General features: G+C 40.5%; 1 protein-coding gene across 1 annotated transcript in view; it reads left to right on the top strand.

The window, feature by feature from the left end:
- tmtc2b (transmembrane O-mannosyltransferase targeting cadherins 2b) overlaps window positions 1-26254 on the top strand; it is a 175485-nt gene that overhangs the window by 142927 nt on the left and 6304 nt on the right. Inside the window, exons 10-11 of the mRNA XM_035798252.1 lie at window positions 1740-1854; window positions 10557-10620. Of these exons, the coding sequence (XP_035654145.1) occupies window positions 1740-1854; window positions 10557-10620 (179 nt within the window). The remainder of the gene's footprint in view (window positions 1-1739; window positions 1855-10556; window positions 10621-26254) is intronic.

The raw sequence follows: 26254 nt of genomic DNA, 5'->3' as shown, positions 1-26254 counted from the left end.
TAAATCTGACAGGTCACACTTCCAGATACCAAATAATAAATAACTTTTCTCTGCAAACAATGTTCATATACTCTTTTAACCTTAGTGTTTAGAATAGACAATTATATTTCCACCAACCATTTCATTTGTTTGGCTTCTTTTTGAAAGCATCGGGGTCAACTTGAGGGTTAATTAAGTATTTTTCCCTCCATATTGAACCAAATCTAAGTGATTATTGAAATATAATAACTTACAGGTTTTGTTTTCCTTCATCATCCAGTTTAAGAGTTTGTCCTGAAAATATATTTTTTCAACAATACTGTATGTATATAATGACATGTTTGATGTTTTATGTACAAGATGCATATTTTTATAGACTAGACCTAATATAGAATAGAAGCAATATTTGAGGTAGAATAGAAGAGGTATTTCCTTTCATTGCAATTCTGTATCCTGTTTACTACTTGAATTGGATTTGTAAAAAATATATTTAAAAAAAATCTGAATTGAGCCCAACCCCGAGAACAAGTCATTTCTCAGGACCACTCTCTCTTGTGGGTTTTTGAACCAAAGCCTATCCACAGAGACACACACACACACACACACACACACACACACACACACACACACACACACACACACACACACACACACACACACACACACACACACACACACACACACACACACACACACAAAGACACACTTGACTGGATCCCTTCCAGGTAGTTAGCAATGCTGGCTGACCTCTCTTCCTGTATTAAGGTTGTGTACGTGGCTGGTTGGGGAGGATAGCGTGAGGGAATATTCACACTATTGACCGATGAAGATAAACCCCAATTTCCTCACATTGTACTCAAATATGACATGTGCACAGACGTGGAAAGAAGGAACGTGACAGTTGACATGTCTTTTCTGCTGAACACCATTTGATCTTACGAGAAACAACCAATTTGATCTCTACTAAGGTCACTTCAAGTGTCCTCTTTGAAATGTGGGTTTGAGAGCGAGTGCCAGCAGAAGAATTTGTGGTAATGTAACGTGTGATCAATCTTTTGTAGAAATGTCTTGATATTTTAAGGAACAGCTTTCACATATTCTTAACCACTCCAATAAAACAAGCGTTGACATGTTGAAATCTATCCCCTGCCATAGCAGTGTTTCTAACATGGAGGTGCTCTGCAATACATTGGAAATCAGTCAGTGCCGAAGTGGTCTCTCCTTTACCTAAGACCTGTAGCAGCAAAGTCTACATTTCATCCGCAGCTATTTAGGAAAATATGCTTGGTTTCCACCAGTGGTCTGGGAGCATTGTACAGTAACCAAAACCAACAGGCTATTAATTCCTCCACAAACCTGACCCTCTCCGAGAGGTCCGACCCCAGTTCATGCCCCCATCAGGGATCCACACTCTAGCCTCAATAGGATGGGCTACAAAGGCCGTGCTCTATAATTTCATCTGCACCTCAGACATGCAGAACTCCAGCCAGGCCCGACGCACATGTCAGAGAAACATATCTATCAAGATCCTCCAAATTGGACGAATGGACCTGAGCGATACCCAAAGAGCGATGGCCAAAGATCGATGGTACGCTCTGCTTGTATCTTGTGTTTCAGCAAATCATTGGTAGGCCGGCCACTGTCCGCCCTATCTCCACGGGCCAAACACAATATTCCCAGCAAGTATTCATTCCACTCTAGGAATACATCCACATACAGCATTTTAACTTGGGGTTTCTGTTCTCTCTGGCTGCTCCCAGGTCAGTTTTTGTTGGAGGAGTCTCGTCTTCTGGAAGCGGCTGAGATGGCGGAGAAGGCGGCACGTCTGGACAGCGGGGAGTTTGATGTTGTCTTCAGTGCAGCCCACATGCTCAGGTGAGTGTTGGATGGGACGGACACACTGTGAGGGAGGGGAGGGGACAAGAGCTTGGGGAGGGAGGGAGAGCGTCTACGGTCTGTACACTTTATCCCAGGGATTACAGCGCTCTACTGCCAGTGTGATTTACTTTACCGGCTGCTGTAATCCCCTTCTCTGTTGCTGTAGCGGTAGCCAGGGAGCTGCCATCTTGTCTTAGAACGCCACGCAGCTACGTGCCTCCCTCTGCACTCCCTCTGCTGTTTCTGGCTCATTCATGAAAAGCCCGTTTCAAATCAGAGCGAAGTTCAGCAGCGCGGCGTCTGACTCACAGTTCTCCTGGAAGCCGCAAGCTGTTGTGTTTGAGGCGCAAGCCGCGAGTGGAAATGTGTAAAAAGAGGAACGTGCCAATTTACAGTATGCCACACAGACTGAGGGAGCTCAGCTTAGAGCCAACAATATTATATTTACTAGTTTAGAGATGTCCCTTGTTTAGACTTATTCGGGTAAATCAGGGTTTATCTGTGTGAGAATTACTACTGCTGGCTGTGGGAAATTACGACTACTAAAATCGTTAATGCGATGTCTTGAATCATTGTGCTTCACTGAGATAGTTTTTGCAGTTCACTTTCTTTACCAAAGACAGAAAGAGCCTGTGTCATGCAGTGGTATATAATGTCTTTATCCAGCTGGTTTTCACATGGTGGCCCACTGCACAGCACTCTGATCCAGGGGGATGTGCAGCACCACCAGCTCAGCTGGCCATGCTTTACAGAGCCTCTTCCATGGTCCGGATCCCTGGCTGTTAAAGAGGGTCTCAGGCTGGGCTCAGCAAGGGGCTTCCCACCACTGCGCTGGCATCGCTCTGGAACTCATGTTCTTTATGTGTTTGTCTTGGAACCAAGACGTGAAAGGCCCTTGGTTGGTGGGGGATACTAGTGAATCTGAATAGGGAGGATGGGGGACTGGGCTTTCAGATGTGAAAACCTTCTCTTATTGCTCTCTGGGGCCCTTGGTCTTTGACAAGTTTACTTCCTCACTATCCATTTCCCCCGGCCTTCTTTAAACAATCAGCACGTTATTCCAAACCTTCGTAGGGCTACTGAGCAGCGGCATCAGCTGGCAGGCGAAGGGAAGGGAAGGCTGGCTGAGTGCTGTCTCCCAGGGGAATGTGCTAATGCTGCCCTTTAAGTGCTCAAATCCCTCTGCATGCCAGACTAGCTAGTTCACTAGCTGTGTGATGTCACAACACACTTCCGGGAAGCCAGACTTGTTTGACAGAAGGAACAAGGAACATTTGTGTAACGTTTGTGTGTGTTGTTGCTCGAGACAGATGGGCTCGCCGTAGTTAGTACACATATCATACACTGTCTGTTGTTGCTGAAGCAATTTGTTCATTAAGTTCGTTTTTTGAAACTGCATTAGATGTACTGTGCTGCCGGCTGTTTGACTTGTGTGTCTGTGCGTCTGCACTGGGGTTAATAAAGCATCGTTAGATGACTAACTGTCAGGGCTCGGCGACAGAGGGCTCGGCGGTCGTGTTGCTGATGTGAAATATGTTCCAACATTGTTTCATCCAGGGAGTTCTTTATATTCATTCACTCATGATCCCTATTTCCCCTCCCTCTCTTCCACTCCATCCTCTTCTAGTTCTCCTCTCTTGCCTCTCTTCCCAGCAGCTTTATCTCAGAGGACTTGGGTCTAAACGACGGCAGAAGTTTGTCATCTTCTCTCATTGTGCTCGCTGTGCTTTCACAAGCCACTACCCCCTGGCAATCCTTTGCCACTCGTATGAAAGATCTTGTTTGTCTGGTGACAATGGTTTGGCGGCTCTCCAGTTTGCCAGTCTGATAATGATATGTTTATAGACTTGAAAATTATATAGAAGTAGATTAATTCTCGAGAAGAAATTCTATTCTGAATATGATTGCGGTTATCGCAACACATGGTTAAGGTCACGGTTAGACACCAAACCCATTATTTGTCATCGCTGCACAATTTCTGGTATGGGGCACTATTTAAGTTACTTTTAAAAGACTATTTGTTAAACAGTTGAATGAGGTTACGCAAGGAGTTATTGTTGAGAAAATAAGTAATACTGCTTTGAATGATGGTCATTTTGTGTGAAGTATTTGTTTATTCAACTCTTAGTTGATAAATGATGATCCATGCTGCTCAATTGCGGTGTTAGCTTGGGCTCTGCTTTCTCGAGTTGCACAAACACAGGGCGCTCTATTTTAACTGCCAAAGCTTAAATATAAGGGTTGGCAGTAGCGCTATAGGTCCTGTAGTGTGTCAGAAATATGTTTTGCTATTTTCACAGCCGGAATTATGAGCACAATAGCTCACAGTAGCGCGAAAGGCTGGGTTTTGAGGAATAACAAGTAATAGGTGTGACGAGGGCTTGGCCACTCACTGGCCAATCAACATCCAGTGCTTTCTCAATAGCCTACTATGTTTGGATAGTTGGCAGTCAACCTAACATTGTTGTAATTGGCTTCAATGAGCCTAGCTTAGCCTACATGTCTTTACGCATCACTCTTCTCCTAAAATAAAAAATACTAGGCTCCTGTAAATTGTATTGTATGTATGAGGCAATAAGAAAATAAGAAATATATAGCCTAGGCCTACCATTGGTACTGTATTATAGAACTGAATCATTTAAATACGTTTGGAGGAGCGCAGCTTTGGTAACCGGATGAGATACGGTCTTTGGAGATGGGGATGGATACTTGAACAAGCTAAATTAAGTATGCAGGTAGGCATATGTGTGTGTGTATGTTTAAGAATGTGCAGTATATTTTCAATTCAAGGCACTGAAATTGAAATAGACCATTTAAACAGATTTTATGGATAGCTACTTTGCAAGGCCAGGATACAAAATATAGTACATTGCTGTGGAACCAGCCTTCTTAGCCTAGGCCTAGGGTAAAGGTAGCAGAGTGCTTGATATGAAACAGAAAACTAGCAATCAGTTTTTTAAAACAACACCATCTCTAAATAGTGTGTGGTCAGAAGCATAATATCATAAATCGCTTCTCTCGTGAAATGGCACTTGTACAAAATGTGCACATATCGACCTAAATGTCTTTATGCGTAGCATTCACACATCTATAAAAAATAATAGGCTCCTGTTATTTGTATTGTTGTGCGAGGCAGATTCTCAAACAGAAGGCTGTTGATATGGCATTATAGGAGAACTGAATAATTTGGAGTAGCGTGTCTTTGGTAATTGGACGAGGGCCGCTCTTTAAAATGGAAATGGGTAGTCTACTTGAACAAGGATAATGAAGTATGCGGGTATGTGAATTGTGAATAATGAAAAAGCATCAGGATAAAAATCTCTAATATATTTCACAGCACTCTCAGTAGACCATTTAAAACCCCTTTATTCATAGGCTACTTGGCAAATGGCCAGGATAAAAAAAGATGTGCCTCTGCGATGCTGTAAACCTGACGGCGGCAGGTAGCCTAGCGGTTAAGAGCATTGGGCCAGAAACCGAAAGGTAATTGTTTCTAATTCCCGAGCCAGCAGGTTGAAAAATCTGCTGTTCTGCCCTTGAGCAGGGCAGTTAACCCCCATCAACAACTGCTCCCCGGGCGCCGAAGACTTTGATTAATGCAGCCCCCCACACCTCTCTGATTCAGAGGGAAGACACATTTTGGTTAACCAGCCTTGATTAAGGCTATGCTTTATTTTTAAACGAAATGGGGGGAAACCAATCATGTTTTTTATGATTCTGAATATGAGATGCACAAAAAGCACAACTCTTCCATGCCAAAATCAACTGTTAAGACCTGCTTTTTGTGGGTCTTAAAACATCCCATTAGCGAGTGAACGTTATTTATAATAAGGGTTACATCGGACCTCTCCGAAAATCAGACCTCTCTGAAATGAAACTGGATGTCTCTCCCCTATACCCAAAATAATGATTAAAACATCAAGTGGATAGCAGAGAACATGTCTACCGTTTACCTTCACTTCTTGGACATGTCAGAGCCTTAAATATACAGATATACAGTTTCCTTTACAGTAAAAGCATTGCATCAATCTGTTATCGTGTTTGCAGGTCTGAGAAAAATGTGCCTTTTTTTATAAACATTTAATGCAATTCTGTCATTTTAGTATTAGCAGAATATGTTTTAATACCACACAAAATACCGAAATTACAGGCTAAGAATAGACAGAGATATGCCTATGTGTTCATCTTATCATATTTCTCTAATGTGAAATCAGTATGTCTTGTTTGCAAATAATTAAATCTAAGACGTCATTAGGAATCTGAGCATGGTACTTTCAAAAGTTAGGCCTGACCTTTCCACCCCAGATAGAGTACGCCTACCGACTGCTCTTCTTCCGTGGCTTAACCCAACGAGAGAAAGTCACAAGTGTTTCCCTAAAAGCTGTCTTTGGTTTAAACATCTTCTATTGTACAGAAAGTGAATAGCTTAATTAGTTTATAGTGACAGAATTAGATTACTTTCCAAGCAAAGTACATGTTTTGTGTCTTCGGCTATAGAAGATTGTAGCTCAGCCTCTGAATGTCAAGGAAACGAAACAATGATATACCCATATGTCAAGGAAACTAAACAATGATATCCCCATATGTCAAGGAAACTAAACAATGATATCCCCATATGTCAAGGAAACGAAACAATGATATCCCCATATGTCAAGGAAACGAAACAATGATATCCCCATATGTCAAGGAAACGAAACAATGATATACCCATATGTCAAGGAAACTAAACAATGATATACCCATATGTCAAGGAAACTAAACAATGATATACCCATATGTCAAGGAAACTAAACAATGATATACCCATATGTCAAGGAAACTAAACAATGATATACCCATATGTCAAGGAAACTAAACAATGATATCCCCATATGTCAAGGAAACTAAACAATGATATACCCATATGTCAAGGAAACTAAACAATGATATACCCATATGTCAAGGAAACTAAACAATGATATACCCATATGTCAAGGAAACTAAACAATGATATACCCATATGTCAAGGAAACTAAACAATGATATACCCATATGTCAAGGAAACGAAACAATGATATCCCCATATGTCAAGGAAACTAAACAATGATATCCCCATATGTCAAGGAAACTAAACAATGATATCCCCATATGTCAAGGAAACGAAACAATGATATCCCCATATGTCAAGGAAACGAAACAATGATATACCCATATGTCAAGGAAACGAAACAATGATATCCCCATATGTCAAGGAAACTAAACAATGATATCCCCATATGCATCATGTATTTCCTGGGTATTTGACAGCTTGTTTCGTAGCATAAAGCACCGCGGTCCAAAGCACTGTAGCAGATCACTTTATATAAACGATCCGATCCGTACAACAACAAAAAATCTCAATCTTAAGCTAACAAGGGGTGGGCCTGTGCTTTTTTCCCCATTGTCTTTAATAAAGGTAAGCCTATGGCATACCCTCTCATACCCCCTCAATTCCAGTCCTGGTTTAAACTTAACAGCCCTTCACTGACACGAAGGTAGGCTTTTCAAAGAGTGCATAGTGGGTGGAAGAATTGTCTGACAAATCAATGGATATAGCAGCTATTAGACTCAATTTGTCTGTCAAACAGGTAGGCCTACCTCTTATTTCTTAAATAGGAAGGAATAGGCTCCAACACAAATCCCTCTTGTTGTTAATAAAGTGTAATTAAAATGAAGGGTTGAAATAAATGATGTCTATTCAACATTGCCTTCTTTCAGCAACCATAAGCTGCCCATTTCCTATTGATTGTTTCAGCACCGCAATGTAAGTTACTAGAATCTGGCTTATTGTGAGTTCAATAACTCTAATAATTTAAATAAATGATAGTTGTAACAAGCTGTCAAAGTTGGCCTCTGGTCCTCCTTCTCATCTGTGTGCTCCTGCTCTCCTTCTCAAACTGAACAGAACATAGGCTATAGGCTAGTAAGCACACAAGATATTGCAAAAAAAACATTTTTTAGAAGAAGCCTTTGACTCTCCTCCTGAACTGCCACTGTAGGCCTACACAGCACAGCCATTGGTTGGGCAGTACACACAAAAAGGTTTTGATCAGCAAGAGCAGAACAGGCCAGGGCTCAGGGTTGGAATATCCATTGCAGTGTGCAATGCAGCCTAGTTGTATTTACACCATCCCAGCAGCTATCTTAGAAATATAACTTTGATCTGTGCTTCTCCAAGCATGCACATCCGTAGCCTATAGCCTACTGTATAGGCTATTGTTAATTTGATTGAGACCACACTAAATAGCCTATAGCACACTTGATATTGTGAGAATCAGAGATGAGGGGTGGCATCAGGCACACATCGACATATAGCCTAATAAGCAACTCATTCTAAAACACAGAGAAATTTTGACTTTGTCAATTGCAAATTGAATGACCCTACCCTGGACTAGATTTAAAAACCTCACCTTGAGTGAAATTGAAAAAGCATGACCCTCTCCCGTTTTCCTCCGGGTACCCATTCCGTACATTTTGACCCACCCCTTAAAGCTGTGTGAAATTGTCACTTTTGCCCTTGTTTTTAAATATTGCCACTCCTCCAACCACAGCGCAAGCAAGCTGTTAGACAGGTAAATTGCAGAACCAGGCATTAGGGCTGGAAAATGCCAGTGCCCCAGTTTTTACATGACGAAATTGCAAACTAAGGTGCATTTTGTCACAAGTCGAAAATAGAAACCAGTGTGTTTGAGTTTTCATAGTGATAACTTGTGAATAACAGTGACACATGCCAGTATCCACACCTCCTACACAAAGGCCTTGGACTGAACTGTATCAACAGTTATTGGAGGGTAGGCAGGGCTCTCTGCACTGAGTAAGGGGTCTCAATGATTCTCAATCCTCATTGCTGGATATAGTATGACAGATGCCGAAGCCAAGCAGTGTTCTTTTCTCGAGTTTAATCGCATGTCTGTACGAAACATCTTCACCATATCATTTCATACCTCAGACTCCATCCCAGTCCCTCATACCACTACTGGTGTCACCTCACGGTGAAAGCATCCACCCATGTCTGTTGACCAGCGATTACCACTGTTGCTTAACAACATTGGTCTCAAAGGAAGCTTAATGGTATTGTGTATCATTCGTTTTTTTGTGTGCATTTTTTGTTTTAGCATCTCAAATGTGACATTCTGATTTGGCAAAATGAAAATTGAATGAGGGAAACACCTCCCTACCGCTGGATATTGTGGTGATTGAAATATTGGATTCTAGAGAGAACTTGGGTTTTTGCTATTATTAGAATTGCACGCTGTATTCTGCTTGCAATAGCGCAGACTGACATGAGAAGATGAGTACTGCACATTTATCAGAACTGCTTCTCTTGCCTCTTGACCTATCAAACGTTATGTTCATATTCTTATCTTTTATTATTTCTCATTGTTGTTTCGTTATCGATAAAGGACCTGCAAGTAATGATTTTGTTAGACGATGTATACCATGCATATCCCGTACATACGTCTTATAAAACTTGAAACTTGAAATCATAACGTGTTCTGATTAAAGTTCAACAAGAATATGACAGCACTTATGCTCTGCAGAATAACCTGTAGGTCAGGTATTAGTCTCTCTTGACAGACTATGAGATTTTGTTCTGGGTTCAGAGATAACTCCGGTATGGATATCTTCGGGGTGTTGTCGTGCTAGTCGTGGAATGTGAATGTGGCTGTATAGCGCTGCAATATGGAGGAGGATTCCTTAATATGGCCAGACAGGCTTAATGAAAGCCCTGTTCAGTTCAGATGGTCTTGCTTTCATCATTACGACTCGGGACTCCGGAGCCAGCAGTCGTTGACTCCGTCCTTGACTCTGTCAAAGTTAAACTGTTTGCAGTGAGACAATTGCTACCATCAGTGAAATGCAGCTGCGGGTTGTAAAAATGATTTCTGATTTATAGGAATATGAATAAACGGAAAAACTCTTGACCAAAGGGAAAGAGTCACACAGTCAGGTAGGATAGTAATCTAAGTTTACTAGCGTAGCATATTGTGGATGGAGATGATGAGCATATGGAGAACGTTCTTGTTTTGACTGTAACTTTTATTGAAGAATCTACAGACTCTACGTACTTCTAGTCTTCTGGGATTTGCAGGCTAACCATCTGTCTAGAGGTGCCTTTACCTTACATTACTATATTGTTTGCACTGCATGTTTTGTTGTTGTGTTTGTACAGTACAATTAAAAATCATGATATGATGCTCCCAATTTTTGTAAAGTACATAAACTTGCAACACATTTTCACATGGGTTTCTGTGATAATCTCCTTCCTAGTTTTCAACCCCAGCGACAGTACCAAAAACAATAGATGGGTTTACATAGAAGACAGGGGACAGGCCTTTGAAGTGACGTTTGTTCTTACTAAGGCAATGGTTGATGAGAGGCCTATTGTAATGACACGCAGGTCAAAGATCATGACACAAAGGTTGCGACCCAGGATATAATGAAAACAATCAGGGCATGCTGTACACCACTCAGCATGGAGGGCTGTCTGCTGAAAGGCCTACAACAAATTGCCTGTTTCATTGACTCCTCTCGTTGCTACACAGCATTCTCCGCCATGGCCTAACCTTACTGACCCCGTAGCAGCATTAAACAGACAGAGTTCAAGGTCTCTTATGAACCCTCTGAAGTTCGAAGCAATAAAGATGAGGGATGATTGCTTTTTGTGCTTTCCTTTCCAGACAAGCCAGTCTCAACGACGCAGCCGAGAAGTATTACGGACAAGCAGCCAGCATAAGACCTAACGTGAGTATATCAACCTCTGTTGACCTATTATTACTCAACATGATGGACACTCTGTCTGCAATCACTGGCTGTGTGGCTCTCTGACCAATCACTGCTCTGCCTGGTTCCTCACAAAGGCCTGCATTGTCAAGTCATCGGAGCTCTAAGGTTTGTTTGTGTGGCATCAATCAGGGACTTCAAAGGAGGGGCCAGGGCAATTTAAGGGTGGTCAGATTGAAAGGAATAATGATAACAACACTTAGTCACATGGCTTTGCTGTGTGGATAATGAATAGACTCAAGTAGTTGAGTATCATTTGACGACACAGATTTGACTTTGTTTGAACTGCAGTGGAGGACATAATGTTTGGCCTCTGTGGTCTTAATGTTAGTTCCATCCTGATTAGAAGAAATCACTTGTCAAGGAACAATCCGGGTTTGTCTGGACAGTGTCACCCGTCGTGATGTTTGATTCAGCCAACAGAAAGGTTTCCTGTCGATGTAAACGTACAACATACACAATTTACACCATTTGCCCGCCGTGTTTATGTAATATAGAGTGTACAAAATGTGCAAATAGTTGTGTGCTTTCAATGGACTATCTTGTATTTTTGAGTCTCAAATTCCCACCGTTTTAGAGCAGAAAGATCCTCATTATTGTCATAATGTAGTTCAAAGCAATGCATTAATAGAGATAGGACACCAAAGAGTGGAAGGTGAAGTGTGGAGCTCATTTCTATAATTCAGTGCTACTAAAGGTGAATTTAGATAACCCTTGTTAGGAAAAAAAAAAAAGTCAAAAAGTGTACGATTCTGCATTTATTTTTACAGCGAAAATATCTGAAACCCTTAGTAGAGGCACTCTGGAGACAAAAACAACAGTCTGGCCAAATGGAGAGGAGGTGATGAGGGAGGGATAAAATGGACAATCGTAACATCAGTAGCCTATCAACATACACCTCACGATGTGTGCTGCACACATACACACACGCCACACTCGTAGCCTGGTTTGAGCAGAATATCAAATGTCGGGCAGCAAGAGCACGCAGCTCAAACAACTGGTTGTCCCTAGACTAGTTTACAGCGGTAGGGTAGTTCAATTGAACTAGTTTCTCATAATTAATTAACAGAATTAATCAGTGATTCGTATTTCCTGCAACTTTCTGAAGAAGTAACGCCTGTTTGTGAGCGACCATGTGTGTTGTGTTGCCAGTCAGCATACCAAAACAGTCATTTCTAAGGCTTTCCCCAAAACCATTTCTAATTACATGTTGACTCCAAAGTAGGCCTACCTGGCAGAATGATATCATGATGATTTGTAACCTATCAATCGGGTGGTAATTTGTTCTTGCAACCTCAGCCATCACATGTACACTAGGCCTACTGTACATTGTACAGTACAGAAACACCACTAGTGTCATGCCCTGGCCATAGAGAGGCTTTTATTCTCTATTTTGGTTAGGCCACGGTGTGACTAGGGTGGGAATTCTAGTTTCTATGTTTTCTGTTTCTATGTTTTGGCCGGGTATGTTTCTCAATCAGGGACAGCTGTCTATCGTTGTCTCTGATTGGGAATCATACTTAGGCAGCCTGTTTTTCCACCTTAGTTGTGGGTGGTTGACTTTGTTAGTGGCCTGTAGCCCGAGTAAGCGTTGTGGTTGTCGTGGTTGTCGTGGTTGTCGTGGTTGTCGTGGTTGTCGTGGTTGTTGTTTCTTGTTTTTTCTTGTTTTTGTTGACGACATTCAAAATAAAAAGAAATGTACGCTCACCACGCTGCCCCTTAGTCCGGTCATTTCCCTGACGACGTTCATGACAACTAACCAAACATATGGTGAATTAAAGGGCAACTACACCTCTCCCAATGTAGAATTGCAGGAAATTAGCTTCAAAATACCATACAAAATCATCCTAAAGCCCCTAAATTAAACTTTTGGTGGTGTATTTTATTAATCTCAAGGAACAAATTCTGGCTCCAGTCAGCATTTTAGCATTTTTGATATACCATGACATTTTAACAATTCAACCCCTGACTGTGGTTTACATGTAAATTAACATTCGGAGCATGTCGGGAGTGTGTTAGAGGTCATTGTTTGAGAATCTTAAAGGTCTCATCGGTTCGATCTCCTTTGCCACGAGCAAATCATAAGCCAATCACCACAGAACGCAGGGTGTTACCAAAGCATTCTTTTTGGTACCCACATGAACAGAAAGTGAATGCAGTGTTGAATTTGATGAAATGCAGACAAAATCATCATTTGATTTCTCCTCCATAATATGTTGTCGGTGACAGTGCAATGCATCAGATTAGGGGAGTCCGGGGCTGAGTCGCACTTTTGACTTTTTTTTTCACCTCTAGGCCTATAGGATGAGACTCTTTTCAACATTATTAGAAAGACCAAGGTCTTGGGTTGAAATGGCTTCCCTTTAGTCCTTTATAGCTTATTCCAAAATGGGAGATCTTACCTATCAAAACACTGTCTACTTGAAATAAAGAAATGAATGTATCCTACAGTCTTAGAAATAGCCAGGTTATTTTGATTGAACAATATTGTTTACAAAATTACGCAGTTTATACTTTGTAAGTATAACTTACTATATAACCCTCTCCAACTGAGCATAAAAGCAAGATTATGCTCATTTCCACATGTCTTGACCGAGCAACTTTGAAATGAGTTTGAAATATAGCTATCCCTTTCCTCATTCCAACAAACAATTGTTCATGAATATCTGACTCTCATAGTTCAAACAATGAAAATACCAAGACTATACTTTCACCTCCCATAAAAACACACAAATTCCCTTCACCTCAAAGTAGTCACACATTTTAACCTTAAAATGACTAGACTACACAGCACCCTCTAGATTGGGAGTAACAGACTAAACTATACTGTGAAAAGCAACCTATGTAACACAGAGCCCCGGTCTCCCCTATTGCCTGTGCAGTTATTAGAATGCTTATTCCGCTGTTTAATCCCCCATTTTGTTAGAAGACCAGTAGAAAGTACAAATGTGAACATTGGTACACTCAGGTGAGTCTCCATGATTAGGCTGTCATAGATGGAGTTAAGGAAAGCATTTTGTCCAATAAATGAATGACTTGCATGCACACACAGGCAGTCCCTGCTGTGAAGACATCTTATTATTGTATAGGAGCTTCATTCTTCTGGTGCTCAGCAGTAAATATGAGAAAAAGATAGAGCGTGAAGCTGAAGCTGTGCGATCCATCCAAGTGTTCCTGTAGAAGTCATATCTAAAATTAGAATCTTTCACACTGAGATGTGTGAAGACGTGAGAAGTGTCTTGTGTGTGAGTGATGCTTGAAGTGTAAAGTAAAATGTCAGAACATTGGCTGAGATGCAGAGCAGCACGATCATCTGTATCTTCTTTCCTACGTGGTTGTCTATTTCAGGAACAGATCATCATCATTTTCACATGTACATCTCTTAGCATCCACAAATAATGTATGTAAACATGCATTTGATGCAAAAAAACAGAGACAGTTTCAGCCCAATGGGGTCATATAGTTGGGACGCCTCCTTTGCCATTTGGCCTGCTTACAGTGGAGGCTAGATAATTATTGAGGATGTTCATCCAGCTTCCCCAGTATTACCCTCTGTTCTCTCTGATGTGACTTGATATGGACCATGTTCCTGTCTATCTTCATTTGTCATTCGGTGCTATGCTTCTCTGTATTGCTTGACTGCTTGACTTTTCAAATGATATCCGTGTGTCCATTCACTTTGAGTAGGACTGGACATTTGGCTTAACTCGAGGGCTTTGGTGCCTCAACCCTCCCCTGTCTCCTCCTGTCCAGAGACCATCCTATTAGAGGCCTACGTAGGGCACCATAAAATGACAGCATCTGCAGCCTGTACATTTGTCAGGCCAATTAGATATGCTTTCTATTTACAGTGGAATTAAGGGGGTTCATGGCCGGTCGTTTCTCCCTCCTCATCATACTCCCATGGCTTTAAGCAGCTGTTTCCTCTGAGGTCTGGCGAATATGTTGCACATCTGGTGGTGCTTCTGTCACGACTACATGCCAGAGGAAAAGGTAGCGTAAGGTGGGCGGAGGGTCATTGGGGCAGGAAGGGGGATCTTTTGAAGCTCGGCTGGAGCAGGACTAAAAGGAAAAGCAGGAAGAGCAGTAGAATCCCTACCCAGGAGTCCTTGCACACCATTCCCCATCCAGGAGTCCTTGCACACCATTCTCTCTAATGTGGAAGTGTCTTGTGTGAAGGCCTGTGATGCTATTTCATTGTGTTCAGCCAGATCTTCTCCTCTTCTCCTCCAGGGGTCACAGCTTTAACTTCACCTGATTATTCACTCCCAGACAGCTGGTTTCAATTTGTCTTCCTCAAGAAAGTTAGTATTTAGAATTTTAGTATTTTATTTGGATCCCCATTAGCTGTTGGCAAGGCAGCAGCTACTCTTCCTGGGGTCTAAACAGATCTACAAAACATTGTGCATTATACAAATTTACATTGCTCCAATATTACATTACTAAGAATGAGGTGTTGTTTAATCTGTTTTTTAAATCTGATTTCACTGCTAGCTTGAGTTACCTGAGGTGAAAGATCATTCCATGTAGTCACTGAGTGTACAAAACATTAGGAGCACCTTCCTAATATTGAGTTGCATCGTCCTTTTACCCCCAGAACAGCCTCAATTCAACGGAGCTTCCACAGGGATGCTGACCCATATGTTGACTCCAATGCTTCCCACAGTTGTGTCAAGTTGGATGGTGTACCATTCTTTGGATGGTGTACCATCCTTGATACACATAGGAAACTGTTGAGCGTGAAAAAACCAGCAGTGTTGCAGATCTTGACAAACTCAAACCGGTGCGCCAGGCACCTACTACCATACCCCGTTCAAAGTCACTAAAACCCTTGTCCTGCCCATTCACCCTCTGAATGGCCCACATACACAATCCATGTCTCAATTGTCTCAAGGCTTAAAAATCATTCTTTAACCTGTCTCCTCCCCTTCATCTACACTGATTGAAGTGAATTGAACAAATGACAGTAAGGGATCATAGCTTTCAGCTGAATTTACCTGGTCAGTCTATGTCATGGAAAGAGCACTTGCTTCTAATGTTTTGTACACTCAGTGTATAGTACTGTGCATTTCCTAGCCTCTGTTCTGGACTTGGGGACTGTGAAGAGACCTCTGGTATGTCTTGTGGGGTATATATGATTGTCTGAGCTGTGTGTTATCCGATTGAACAGACAGTTCAGGACTTTTAACACGTCAATACCTCTCTCAAAGACCTGTAGTGTTCTCGCCTCTACTTTGACCCAGGAGATATTGATATGCATGTTGTTGATATTAGCCCTCCATGTACATTTAAAGGCATACTTCGGGATTTTAACAACGAGGCCATTTATCTACTTCTCCAGAGTCCGATGAACTAGAGAATATAATTTTTATGCTGCTGTGTTCAGGCCTATGTTAATTTATGTATGGAAAGGAATGAAGCCAGTTCGTCTTGTCTAACACACAGGCAAAGTACCCATCCAGCTCCCTTGTACCTTGTGGCCTTTTGGGCATCAGTGATGACAGGAATTCATCTTCATCAGATGAACGCTGTCTCTGTTGCTCTGTCCCGTCCTATGTCATTGTGTCAAGAGGATGCTTCAGGTAGACCAAACCTCTATAGGGGCAAATACACAACATACACATAATGAATATTTCAGAAAATTCTGCTTTATGTGGTAACTTAGTTAATGATATCACTGACATTACAATAGCCCAAACACAGACTTTCCATTAGAGGTCAACCGATTATGATTTTTCAACGCCAATACCGATAATTGGAGGACCAAAAAAAAGCCGATACCGATTATTCGGCTGATTGTTTTATTTTATTTGTAATAATGACAATTACAACAATACTGAATGAACACTTATTTTAACTTACTATAATACATCAATTAAATCAATTTAGCCTCAAATAAATAATAAAACATGTTCAATTTGGTTTAAATAATCCAAAAACAAAGTGTTGGAGAAGAAAGTAAAAGTGCAATATGTGCCATGTAAGAAAGCTAACGTTTAAGTTCCTTGCTTTGAACATGAGAACATATGAAAGCTGGTGGTTCCTTTTAACATGAGTCTTCAATATTCCCGGGTAAGATGTTTAGGTTGTAGTTATTATAGGAATTATAGGACTATTTCTCTCTATACGATTTGTATTTCATATACCTTTGACTATTGGATGTTCTTATAGGCACTTTAGTATTGCCAGTGTAACAGTATAGCTTCCATCCCTCTACCTGGGCTCGAACCAGGAACACATCGACAACAGTCACCCTCAAAGCAGCGTTACCCATGCAGAGCAAGGGGAACAACTACTCCAAGTCTCAGAGCGAGTGACGTTTGAAACGCTATTAGCGCTCACCCCGCTAACTAGCCATTTCACATCGGTTACACCAGCCTCATATGGGAGTTGATGCAGCGCAATGCTTGAAGCATAGTGAAGAGCTGCTGGCAAAATGCACTAAAGTGTTGTTTGAATGAATGCTTACGAGCCTGCTGGTGCCTACCATCGCTCAGTCAGACTGCTCTATCAAATATCAAATCATAGACTTAATTATAACATAATAACACACAGAAATACGAGCCTTTGGTCATTAATATGGTCGAATCCGGAAACTATCATTTCGAAAACAAAACGTTTATTCTTTCAGTGAAATACGGAACCGCTACGTATTTTATCTAACGGGTGGCATCCATCAGTCTAAATATTGCTGTTATATTGCACAACCTTCAATGTTATGTCATAATTACGTAAAATTCTGTCAAATTAGTTTGCAATGAGCCAGGCGGCCCAAACTTTTGCATATACCCTGACTCTGCGTGCAATGAACGCAAGAGAAGTGACACAATTTCACCTGGTTAATATTGCCTGCTAACCTGGATTTATTTTAGCTAAAAATGCTGGTTTAAAAATATATACTTCTGTGTATTGATTTTAAGAAAGGCATTGATGTTTATGGTTAGGTACACGTTGGAGTAACGACAGTCCTTTTTCACGAATGCGCAATGCATTGATTATATGCAACGCAGGACACGCTAGATAAACTAGTAATATCATCAACCATGTGTAGTTATAACTACTGATTATGATTGATAGATTTTTTTATAAGATAAGTTTAATGCTAGCTAGCAACTTACATAGGCTTCTTACTGCATTCACGTAACAGGCAGGCTCCTCGTGAGACAGGTGGTTAGAGTGTTGGACCAGTTAACCGTAAGGTTGCAAGATTGAATCCCTGAGCTGACAAGGTAAAAATCTGTCGTTCTGCCCCTGAACAAGGAAGTTAACCCACCGTTCTTAGGCTGTCAATTAAAATAAGAATGTGTTCTTAACTGACTTGCCTAGTTAAATAAAGATGTAAAAAAAAAAATCGGGCAACCAAAAATACCGATTTCCGATGTTATGAAAATTTGAAATCGGCCCTAATTAATCGGTCGACCTCTACTTTCCATACTTATTATTCTCAGATAATGAGACTGAAGTGAGTTTGTCAGATGTTCTCAGACCTAAAAACGTGTCTAATGTTGAGATGAGTCCATGTCTAGTTGTACTTATTGTGTAGACTCACACAGTTATATGCACAGTTAGACTTACTGAGTCTCTGGCTTTTATATGAAGGTTATCCTAATTTACACAAAGTACAGTACATAGCTAAAAATCCTAGGCCTAAATACTGTATGTCATGACCAAGCAGGCTAATATTGGCTGGCTAGCTAGCTAGCTCCCTTACAGTAGCTAGCTCGCTCACTTGCTGACCTTAGCCTAATGTTGTTAGCTAACCCAGATAACTTTCATAGCTAGCTAGCTTGCAACCACCACTAATATTGACATTGACATGCTAGCCGTATTTCATCATCAGGTGGTGGTTAGCCATGTAGCTAACTTAGCTGCAGGAATAGCTTGCTAACATTAGCATGCTAGACAACTAAGCTAGTTAACATCCATAATTAGACTATTAGATAACTAGCTATACTAGCTGATAAAGCCATCCATAGGGAAATGTTTGATTTTGGTCATTCATAAAAAAACTAGCTAGTTATCTTACCTCTACAATGTTTCCTGAAGTTTGAAGCAGAGTTTTTTTTTAGGCTGCCATCCTGGATAAGCAAAACTTGCATTGCATGGCCTTTCCTGTGCTTGAAGGAGAACTGGTCACAGTTACAGTCTCCTCCTTTCCCTTAGTTCACGATATGTCTTGAACTAAATTAACTGAGAAATTTGATTTGATTAGTCACTGACTAAGCAACGATGAGCTCTCGCAAACTTTCCTTGGATAGCCTACAAAATTGTACTCTGTAATGAATGGTTTTAAAAAGGTAGCGAAGTACAATACCTCATTCAAACATAATTAAATACTCAAAAAAGTACAAGTACTCAGAAAAGCTACTCAATTACAGTAATTAGAGTATCTGTCATTTGTTACTTCCACCCCTGATTGAATGGCATATGGCTGAAACTAGAGCCACCTACTGTGAGTCCTCTTACTGTGGTTTGGGTGACTCCTCCACCTCTCCTCTGAGTGTATCAGTCAGGCCAACAGTAAGTTGTACAGTGAGTATCTCCATTGGTGATGCTGGGAATTCCACCTCACACACAGTGGAACCACTCCAACACCACAGACGAACAGTAACACACATGGTATCACCACTACCGATGTGTTGCCCTTTCCATTAACAAGTTAAGTGTTTTTCTGGTGTGGTCAGTTTTTGGTTACCATTTTTCTGGGGTTTGACCCATCAATTTCAGGGTCAACATTACCATAACCATTTAGCCATGAAATCTGGCTGCTCGTGTGATCTAAACGTAGAGAAAATATTTGACTTCTTCTGCTGGGAATATTGCTATAGCTACAAAAGTACCAGTCCTGCAGTCCGTGGTTACCAAAGCACTTCTAAGATGAAATCACAAATGAATTTTTGTCTGACAATTAACTGCTTTAACACACTGGAGTCAGCAGGAGTGGGAAGTCCTGGTCGTGCCAGCCTTTACTTTGGCCCCAGCCACTGTAGTGAATATGTTTTCTTACAATGCTCACAGAAAGTATTCAGACCCCTTGACTTTTTCCACATTTTGTTATGTTACAGTCTTATTCTAAAATTTTGTTTTTTTAAATGTATCCTCAGCAATCTACATATAAATACCCAATAATGACAAAGGTTTTTAGACATTTTTGCAAATGTATTAAGAGTAAAAAAACAGATATACCTTATTTACATAAGTATTCAGACCCTTTGCTATAAGACTCAAGATTGAGCTCAGGTGCATCCTGTTTCCATTGATCATCCTTGACATGTTTCTACAACTTGATTGGAGTCCACTTGTGGTAAATCCAATTGATTAGACATGATTTGGAAAGGCACGCACCTGTCTATATAAGGTCCCACAGTTGACAGTGCATGTCAGAGCAAAAACCAAGCCATGAGGTTGAAGGAATTGTCTGTAGAGCTCCGAGACAGGATTGTGTGTCGAGGCACAGATCTGGGGAAGGGGACCAAAAAATGTCTGCAGCATTGCAGGTCCCCAATAACAGTGACTTCCATCATTCTTCAACGGACTCTTCCTAGAGCTGGCCGTCCACTAAACTGAGCAATCGGGGGAGAAGGGCCTTGGTCAAGGAGGTGATCAAGAACCCAATGGTCACTCTGACAGGACTCTAAGGACTGGGAGACTAGTCAGGATCAAGGCAAAGATGAACGGAGCAAAGTACAGAGAGATCCTTGATGAAAACCTGCTCCAGAGCGCTCAGGACCTCAGACTGGGGCGAAGGTTCATCTTCCAACAGGACAATGACCCAAAACACACAGCCAAGACAACGCAGGAGTGGCTTCGGGACAAGTCTCTGAATATACTTGAGTGGTCCAACCAGAGCCCAGACTTGAACCCGATTGAACATATCTAGAGAGACCTGAAAATAGCTGTGCAGCAATGCTCCCCATCCAACCTAACAGAGTTTGTAGCGTCATTTAGAAGACTCGAGACTGTAGTCGCTGCCAAGGTTTCTTCAACAAAGTACTGAGTAAAGGGTCTGAATACGTATGTAAAAGTGATACATCAGTTTTTTGTTTTTATAAATTAGCAAACATTTCTAAAACCTGTTTTTGCTATGTAGTTATGGGATATTGTGTGTAAAATGATGCGGGGGGGGGGATGTCATCAATTTTGGAATAAGGATGTAACCTAACAAAACGTGGAAAAAGTCAAGGGGTCTGAATACTTTCTCTGTGCGTCTGTTATGGGACACGTGGGGCTGTCTAAGGGACAATGCGATTAATTCAAAGGCAAGTTTAATGTATTTATCAATTGAACTCCTCTTATGAGAGGAGAGGCGCTACTGGACATATTGTTCCCATATAAATGATCATGCAACGTATCATCACTCATCCAACCTTGACACTGGAAAAACAGAGATGATAAGTTTCCTAGACTGGAGCAGAACAGCCCAGAGCAGAGCTGAAAATGATTGTTACTGCAGCTAGCACAGCTCAGACCAGTGTGGACAAAGCAAGACAAATGGCCAGACAATGGGAGAGTGTCTGTGGTTTTAATGTCCACGCCTCCAGGAACTCATTCATGACTGGATGACCAAAAATGTCCTTAGTCTCCATGACATAAGAAGTATTTTTGGTCCTGTACCTTCGGACTAATGCTTCTAGGTCCTGGGGCTACTAGGATAAGAGATGTATTATTTGCTAGCAGACAGCCCTAGAGCCTGTTGAAATTACTAGTCAAGCTTCTATTTGTTCCACACAATGTATGTTATTTAATCGATTACAACATACAAGTTGAAAATTATGTTAGTTTTACAGTCAAGACATGCATTTAGTTTTATTTCCAGAGATTAGTATCAACTTCTAATATTTCACAAAGCCCCTGTTGTTTATACAAATGTGCATAGTGGGGTATGTTTAGAAATGTGTAAACCTTGCCGCATTTCCCATTCCGTATATAGTCACTTTTCCCCTGCCGTGCTACAGTGTTGGCAGCAGCATCACCCCACATTGTTTTACGGTCTAAGGCTTTTATAAACCTTCGGGGAAATTTGTGAAAATGTCAAACCTTGACATAAACACGTGGCGTTTCATGAGACAAAGACCTATGGGTCATGATTACTTATGAGTTATTCTATATGACTTCATTTCATACTCCTCTCATTTTCTTTTTTTCTTCTTTTTTTTCTTTTTACAAATGGTAAATAATAAAAACAAAGCGAATTCATCAATGTCCACTTTAGGAATGAGGTGTACGGTAACACGTGTCATGATGCTCATGAATAGTTAGTTAAATCATCAATGTCCACTTTAGTAATGAGGTGTACGGTAACACCTGTCATGATGCTCATGAATAGTTAGTTAAATCATCAATGTCCACTTTAGGAATGAGGTGTACGGTAACACCTGTCATGATGCTCATGAATAGTTAGTTAAATCATCAATGCCCACTTTAGGAATGAGGTGTATGGTAACACCTGTCATGATGCTCATGAATAGTTAGTTAAATCATCAATGTCCACTTTAGGAATGAGGTGTACGGTAACACGTGTCATGATGCTCATGAATAGTTAGTTAAATCATCAATGTCCACTTTAGGAATGAGGTGTATGGTAACACCTGTCATGATACTCATGAATAGTTAGTTAAATCATCAATGTCCACTTTAGGAATGAGGTGTACGGTAACACGTGTCATGATGCTCATGAATAGTTAGTTAAATCATCAAGGTGAGGTGTACGGTAACACGTGTCATGATGCTCATGAATAGTTAGTTAAATCATCAATGTCCACTTTAGGAATGAGGTGTACGGTAACACGTGTCATGATGCTCATGAATAGTTAGTTAAATCATCAATGTCCACTTTAGGAATGAGGTGTACGGTAACACCTGTCATGATGCTCATGAATAGTTAGTTAAATCATCAATGTCCACTTTAGGAATGAGGTGTACGGTAACACCTGTCATGATACTCATGAATAGTTAGTTAAATCATCAATGTCCACTTTAGGAATGAGGTGTACGGTAACACGTGTCATGATGCTCATGAATAGTTAGTTAAATCATCAATGTCCACTTTAGGAATGAGGTGTATGGTAACACCTGTCATGATACTCATGAATAGTTAGTTAAATCATCAATGTCCACTTTAGGAATGAGGTGTATGGTAACACCTGTCATGATGCTCATGAGTAGTTAGTTAAATCATCAATGTCCACTTTAGGAATGAGGTGTACGGTAACACGTGTCATGCTCATGAATAGTTAGTTAAATCATCAATGTCCACTTTAGGAATGAGGTGTACGGTAACACCTGTCATGATGCTCATGAATAGTTAGTTAAATCATCAATGTCCACTTTAGGAATGAGGTGTACGGTAACACCTGTCATGATGCTCATGAATAGTTAGTTAAATCATCAATGTCCACTTTAGGAATGAGGTGTACGGTAACACCTGTCATGATGCTCATGAATAGTTAGTTAAATCATCAATGTCCACTTTAGGAATGAGGTGTATGGTAACACCTGTCATGATGCTCCATGAATAGTTAGTTAAATCATCAATGTCCACTTTAGGAATGAGGTGTATGGTAACACCTGTCATGATGCTCATGAATAGTTAGTTAAATCATCAATGTCCACTTTAGGAATGAGGTGTATGGTAACACCTGTCATGATGCTCATGAATAGTTAGTTAAATCATCAATGTCCACTTTAGGAATGAGTGTATGGTAACACCTGTCATGATGCTCATGAATAGTTAGTTAAATCATCAATGTCCACTTTAGGAATGAGGTGTATGGTAACACCTGTCATGATGCTCATGAATAGTTAGTTAAATCATCAATGTCCACTTTAGGAATGAGGTGTATGGTAACACCTGTCATGATGCTCATGAATAGTTAGTTAAATCATCAATGTCCACTTTAGGAATGAGGTGTACGGTAACACCTGTCATGATGCTCATGAATAGTTAGTTAAATCATCAATGTCCACTTTAGGAATGAGGTGTATGGTAACACCTGTCATGATGCTCATGAATAGTTAGTTAAATCATCAATGTCCACTTTAGGAATGAGGTGTACGGTAACACCTGTCATGCTCATGAATAGTTAGTTAAATCATCAATGTCCACTTTAGGAATGAGGTGTATGGTAACACCTGTCATGCTCATGAATAGTTAGTTAAATCATCAATGTCCACTTTAGGAATGAGGTGTACGGTAACACCTGTCATGCTCATGAATAGTTAGTTAAATCATCAATGTCCACTTTAGGAATGAGGTGTATGGTAACACCTGTCATGCTCATGAATAGTTAGTTAAATCATCAATGTCCACTTTAGGAATGAGGTGTATGGTAACACCTGTCATGCTCATGAATAGTTAGTTAAATCATCAATGTCCACTTTAGGAATGAGGTGCGGTAACACCTGTCATGCTCATGAATAGTTAGTTAAATCATCAATGTCCACTTTAGGAATGAGGTGTACGGTAACACCTGTCATGATGCTCATGAATAGTTAGTTAAATCATCAATGTCCACTTTAGGAATGAGGTGTACGGTAACACCTGTCATGATGCTCATGAATAGTTAGTTAAATCATCAATGTCCACTTTAGGAATGAGGTGTACGGTAACACCTGTCATGATGCTCATGAATAGTTAGTTAAATCATCAATGTCCACTTTAGGAATGAGGTGTACGGTAACACCTGTCATGATGCTCATGAATAGTTAGTTAAATCATCAATGTCCACTTTAGGAATGAGGTGTACGGTAACACCTGTCATGATGCTCATGAATAGTTAGTTAAATCATCAATGTCCACTTTAGGAATGAGGTGTACAGTAACACGTGTCATGATGCTCATGAATAGTTAGTTAAATCATCAATGTCCACTTTAGTAATGAGGTGTACGGTAACACCTGTCATGATGCTCATGAATAGTTAGTTAAATCATCAATGTCCACTTTAGGAATGAGGTGTATGGTAACACCTGTCATGATGCTCATGAATAGTTAGTTAAATCATCAATGTCCACTTTAGGAATGAGGTGTACGGTAACACGTGTCATGATGCTCATGAATAGTTAGTTAAATCATCAATGTCCACTTTAGGAATGAGGTGTACGGTAACACCTGTCATGATGCTCATAAATAGTTAGTTAAATCATCAATGTCCACTTTAGGAATGAGGTGTACGGTAACACCTGTCATGATGCTCATGAATAGTTAGTTAAATCATCAATGTCCACTTTAGGAATGAGGTGTACGGTAACACCTGTCATGATGCTCATGAATAGTTAGTTAAATCATCAATGTCCACTTTAGGAATGAGGTGTACGGTAACACGTGTCATGATGCTCATGAATAGTTAGTTAAATCATCAATGTCCACTTTAGGAATGAGGTGTACAGTAACACCTGTCATGATGCTCATGAATAGTTAGTTAAATCATCAATGTCCACTTTAGGAATGAGGTGTATGGTAACACCTGTCATGATGCTCATGAATAGTTAGTTAAATCATCAATGTCCACTTTAGGAATGAGGTGTACGGTAACACGTGTCATGATGCTCATGAATAGTTAGTTAAATCATCAATGTCCACTTTAGGAATGAGGTGTACAGTAACACCTGTCATGATGCTCATGAATAGTTAGTTAAATCATCAATGTCCACTTTAGGAATGAGGTGTACGGTAACACCTGTCATGCTCATGAATAGTTAGTTAAATCATCAATGTCCACTTTAGGAATGAGGTGTATGGTAACACCTGTCATGATGCTCATGAATAGTTAGTTAAATCATCAATGTCCACTTTAGGAATGAGGTGTATGGTACACACCTGTCATGCTCATGAATAGTTAGTTAAATCATCAATGTCCACTTTAGGAATGAGGTGTATGGTAACACCTGTCATGATGCTCATGAATAGTTAGTTAAATCATCAATGTCCACTTTAGGAATAAGGTGTACGGTAACACCTGTCATGATGCTCATGAATAGTTAGTTAAATCATCAATGTCCACTTTAGGAATGAGGTGTACGGTAACACCTGTCATGATGCTCATGAATAGTTAGTTAAATCATCAATGTCCACTTTAGGAATGAGGTGTACGGTAACACCTGTCATGCTCATGAATAGTTAGTTAAATCATCAATGTCCACTTTAGGAATGAGGTGTACGGTAACACCTGTCATGCTCATGAATAGTTAGTTAAATCATCAATGTCCACTTTAGGAATGAGGTGTACGGTAACACCTGTCATGCTCATGAATAGTTAGTTAAATCATCAATGTCCACTTTAGGAGTGAGGTGTACGGTAACACCTGTCATGATGCTCATAAATAGTTAGTTAAATCATCAATGTCCACTTTAGGAATGAGGTGTACGGTAACACCTGTCATGCTCATGAATAGTTAGTTAAATCATCAATGTCCACTTTAAGAATGAGGTGTACGGTAACACCTGTCATGATGCTCATGAATAGTTAGTTAAATCATCAATGTCCACTTTAGGAATGAGGTGTACGGTAACACCTGTCATGATGCTCATGAATAGTTAGTTAAATCATCAATGTCCACTTTAGGAATGAGGTGTACGGTAACACCTGTCATGCTCAT

Source organism: Oncorhynchus keta, chromosome 22, assembly GCF_023373465.1.
Source record: "Oncorhynchus keta strain PuntledgeMale-10-30-2019 chromosome 22, Oket_V2, whole genome shotgun sequence".
Classification (NCBI taxonomy): Eukaryota; Metazoa; Chordata; class Actinopteri; order Salmoniformes; family Salmonidae; genus Oncorhynchus; species Oncorhynchus keta.
Note: the sequence above shows the minus strand (reverse complement) of the source record. Positions and strands in the feature narration are given on the sequence as shown.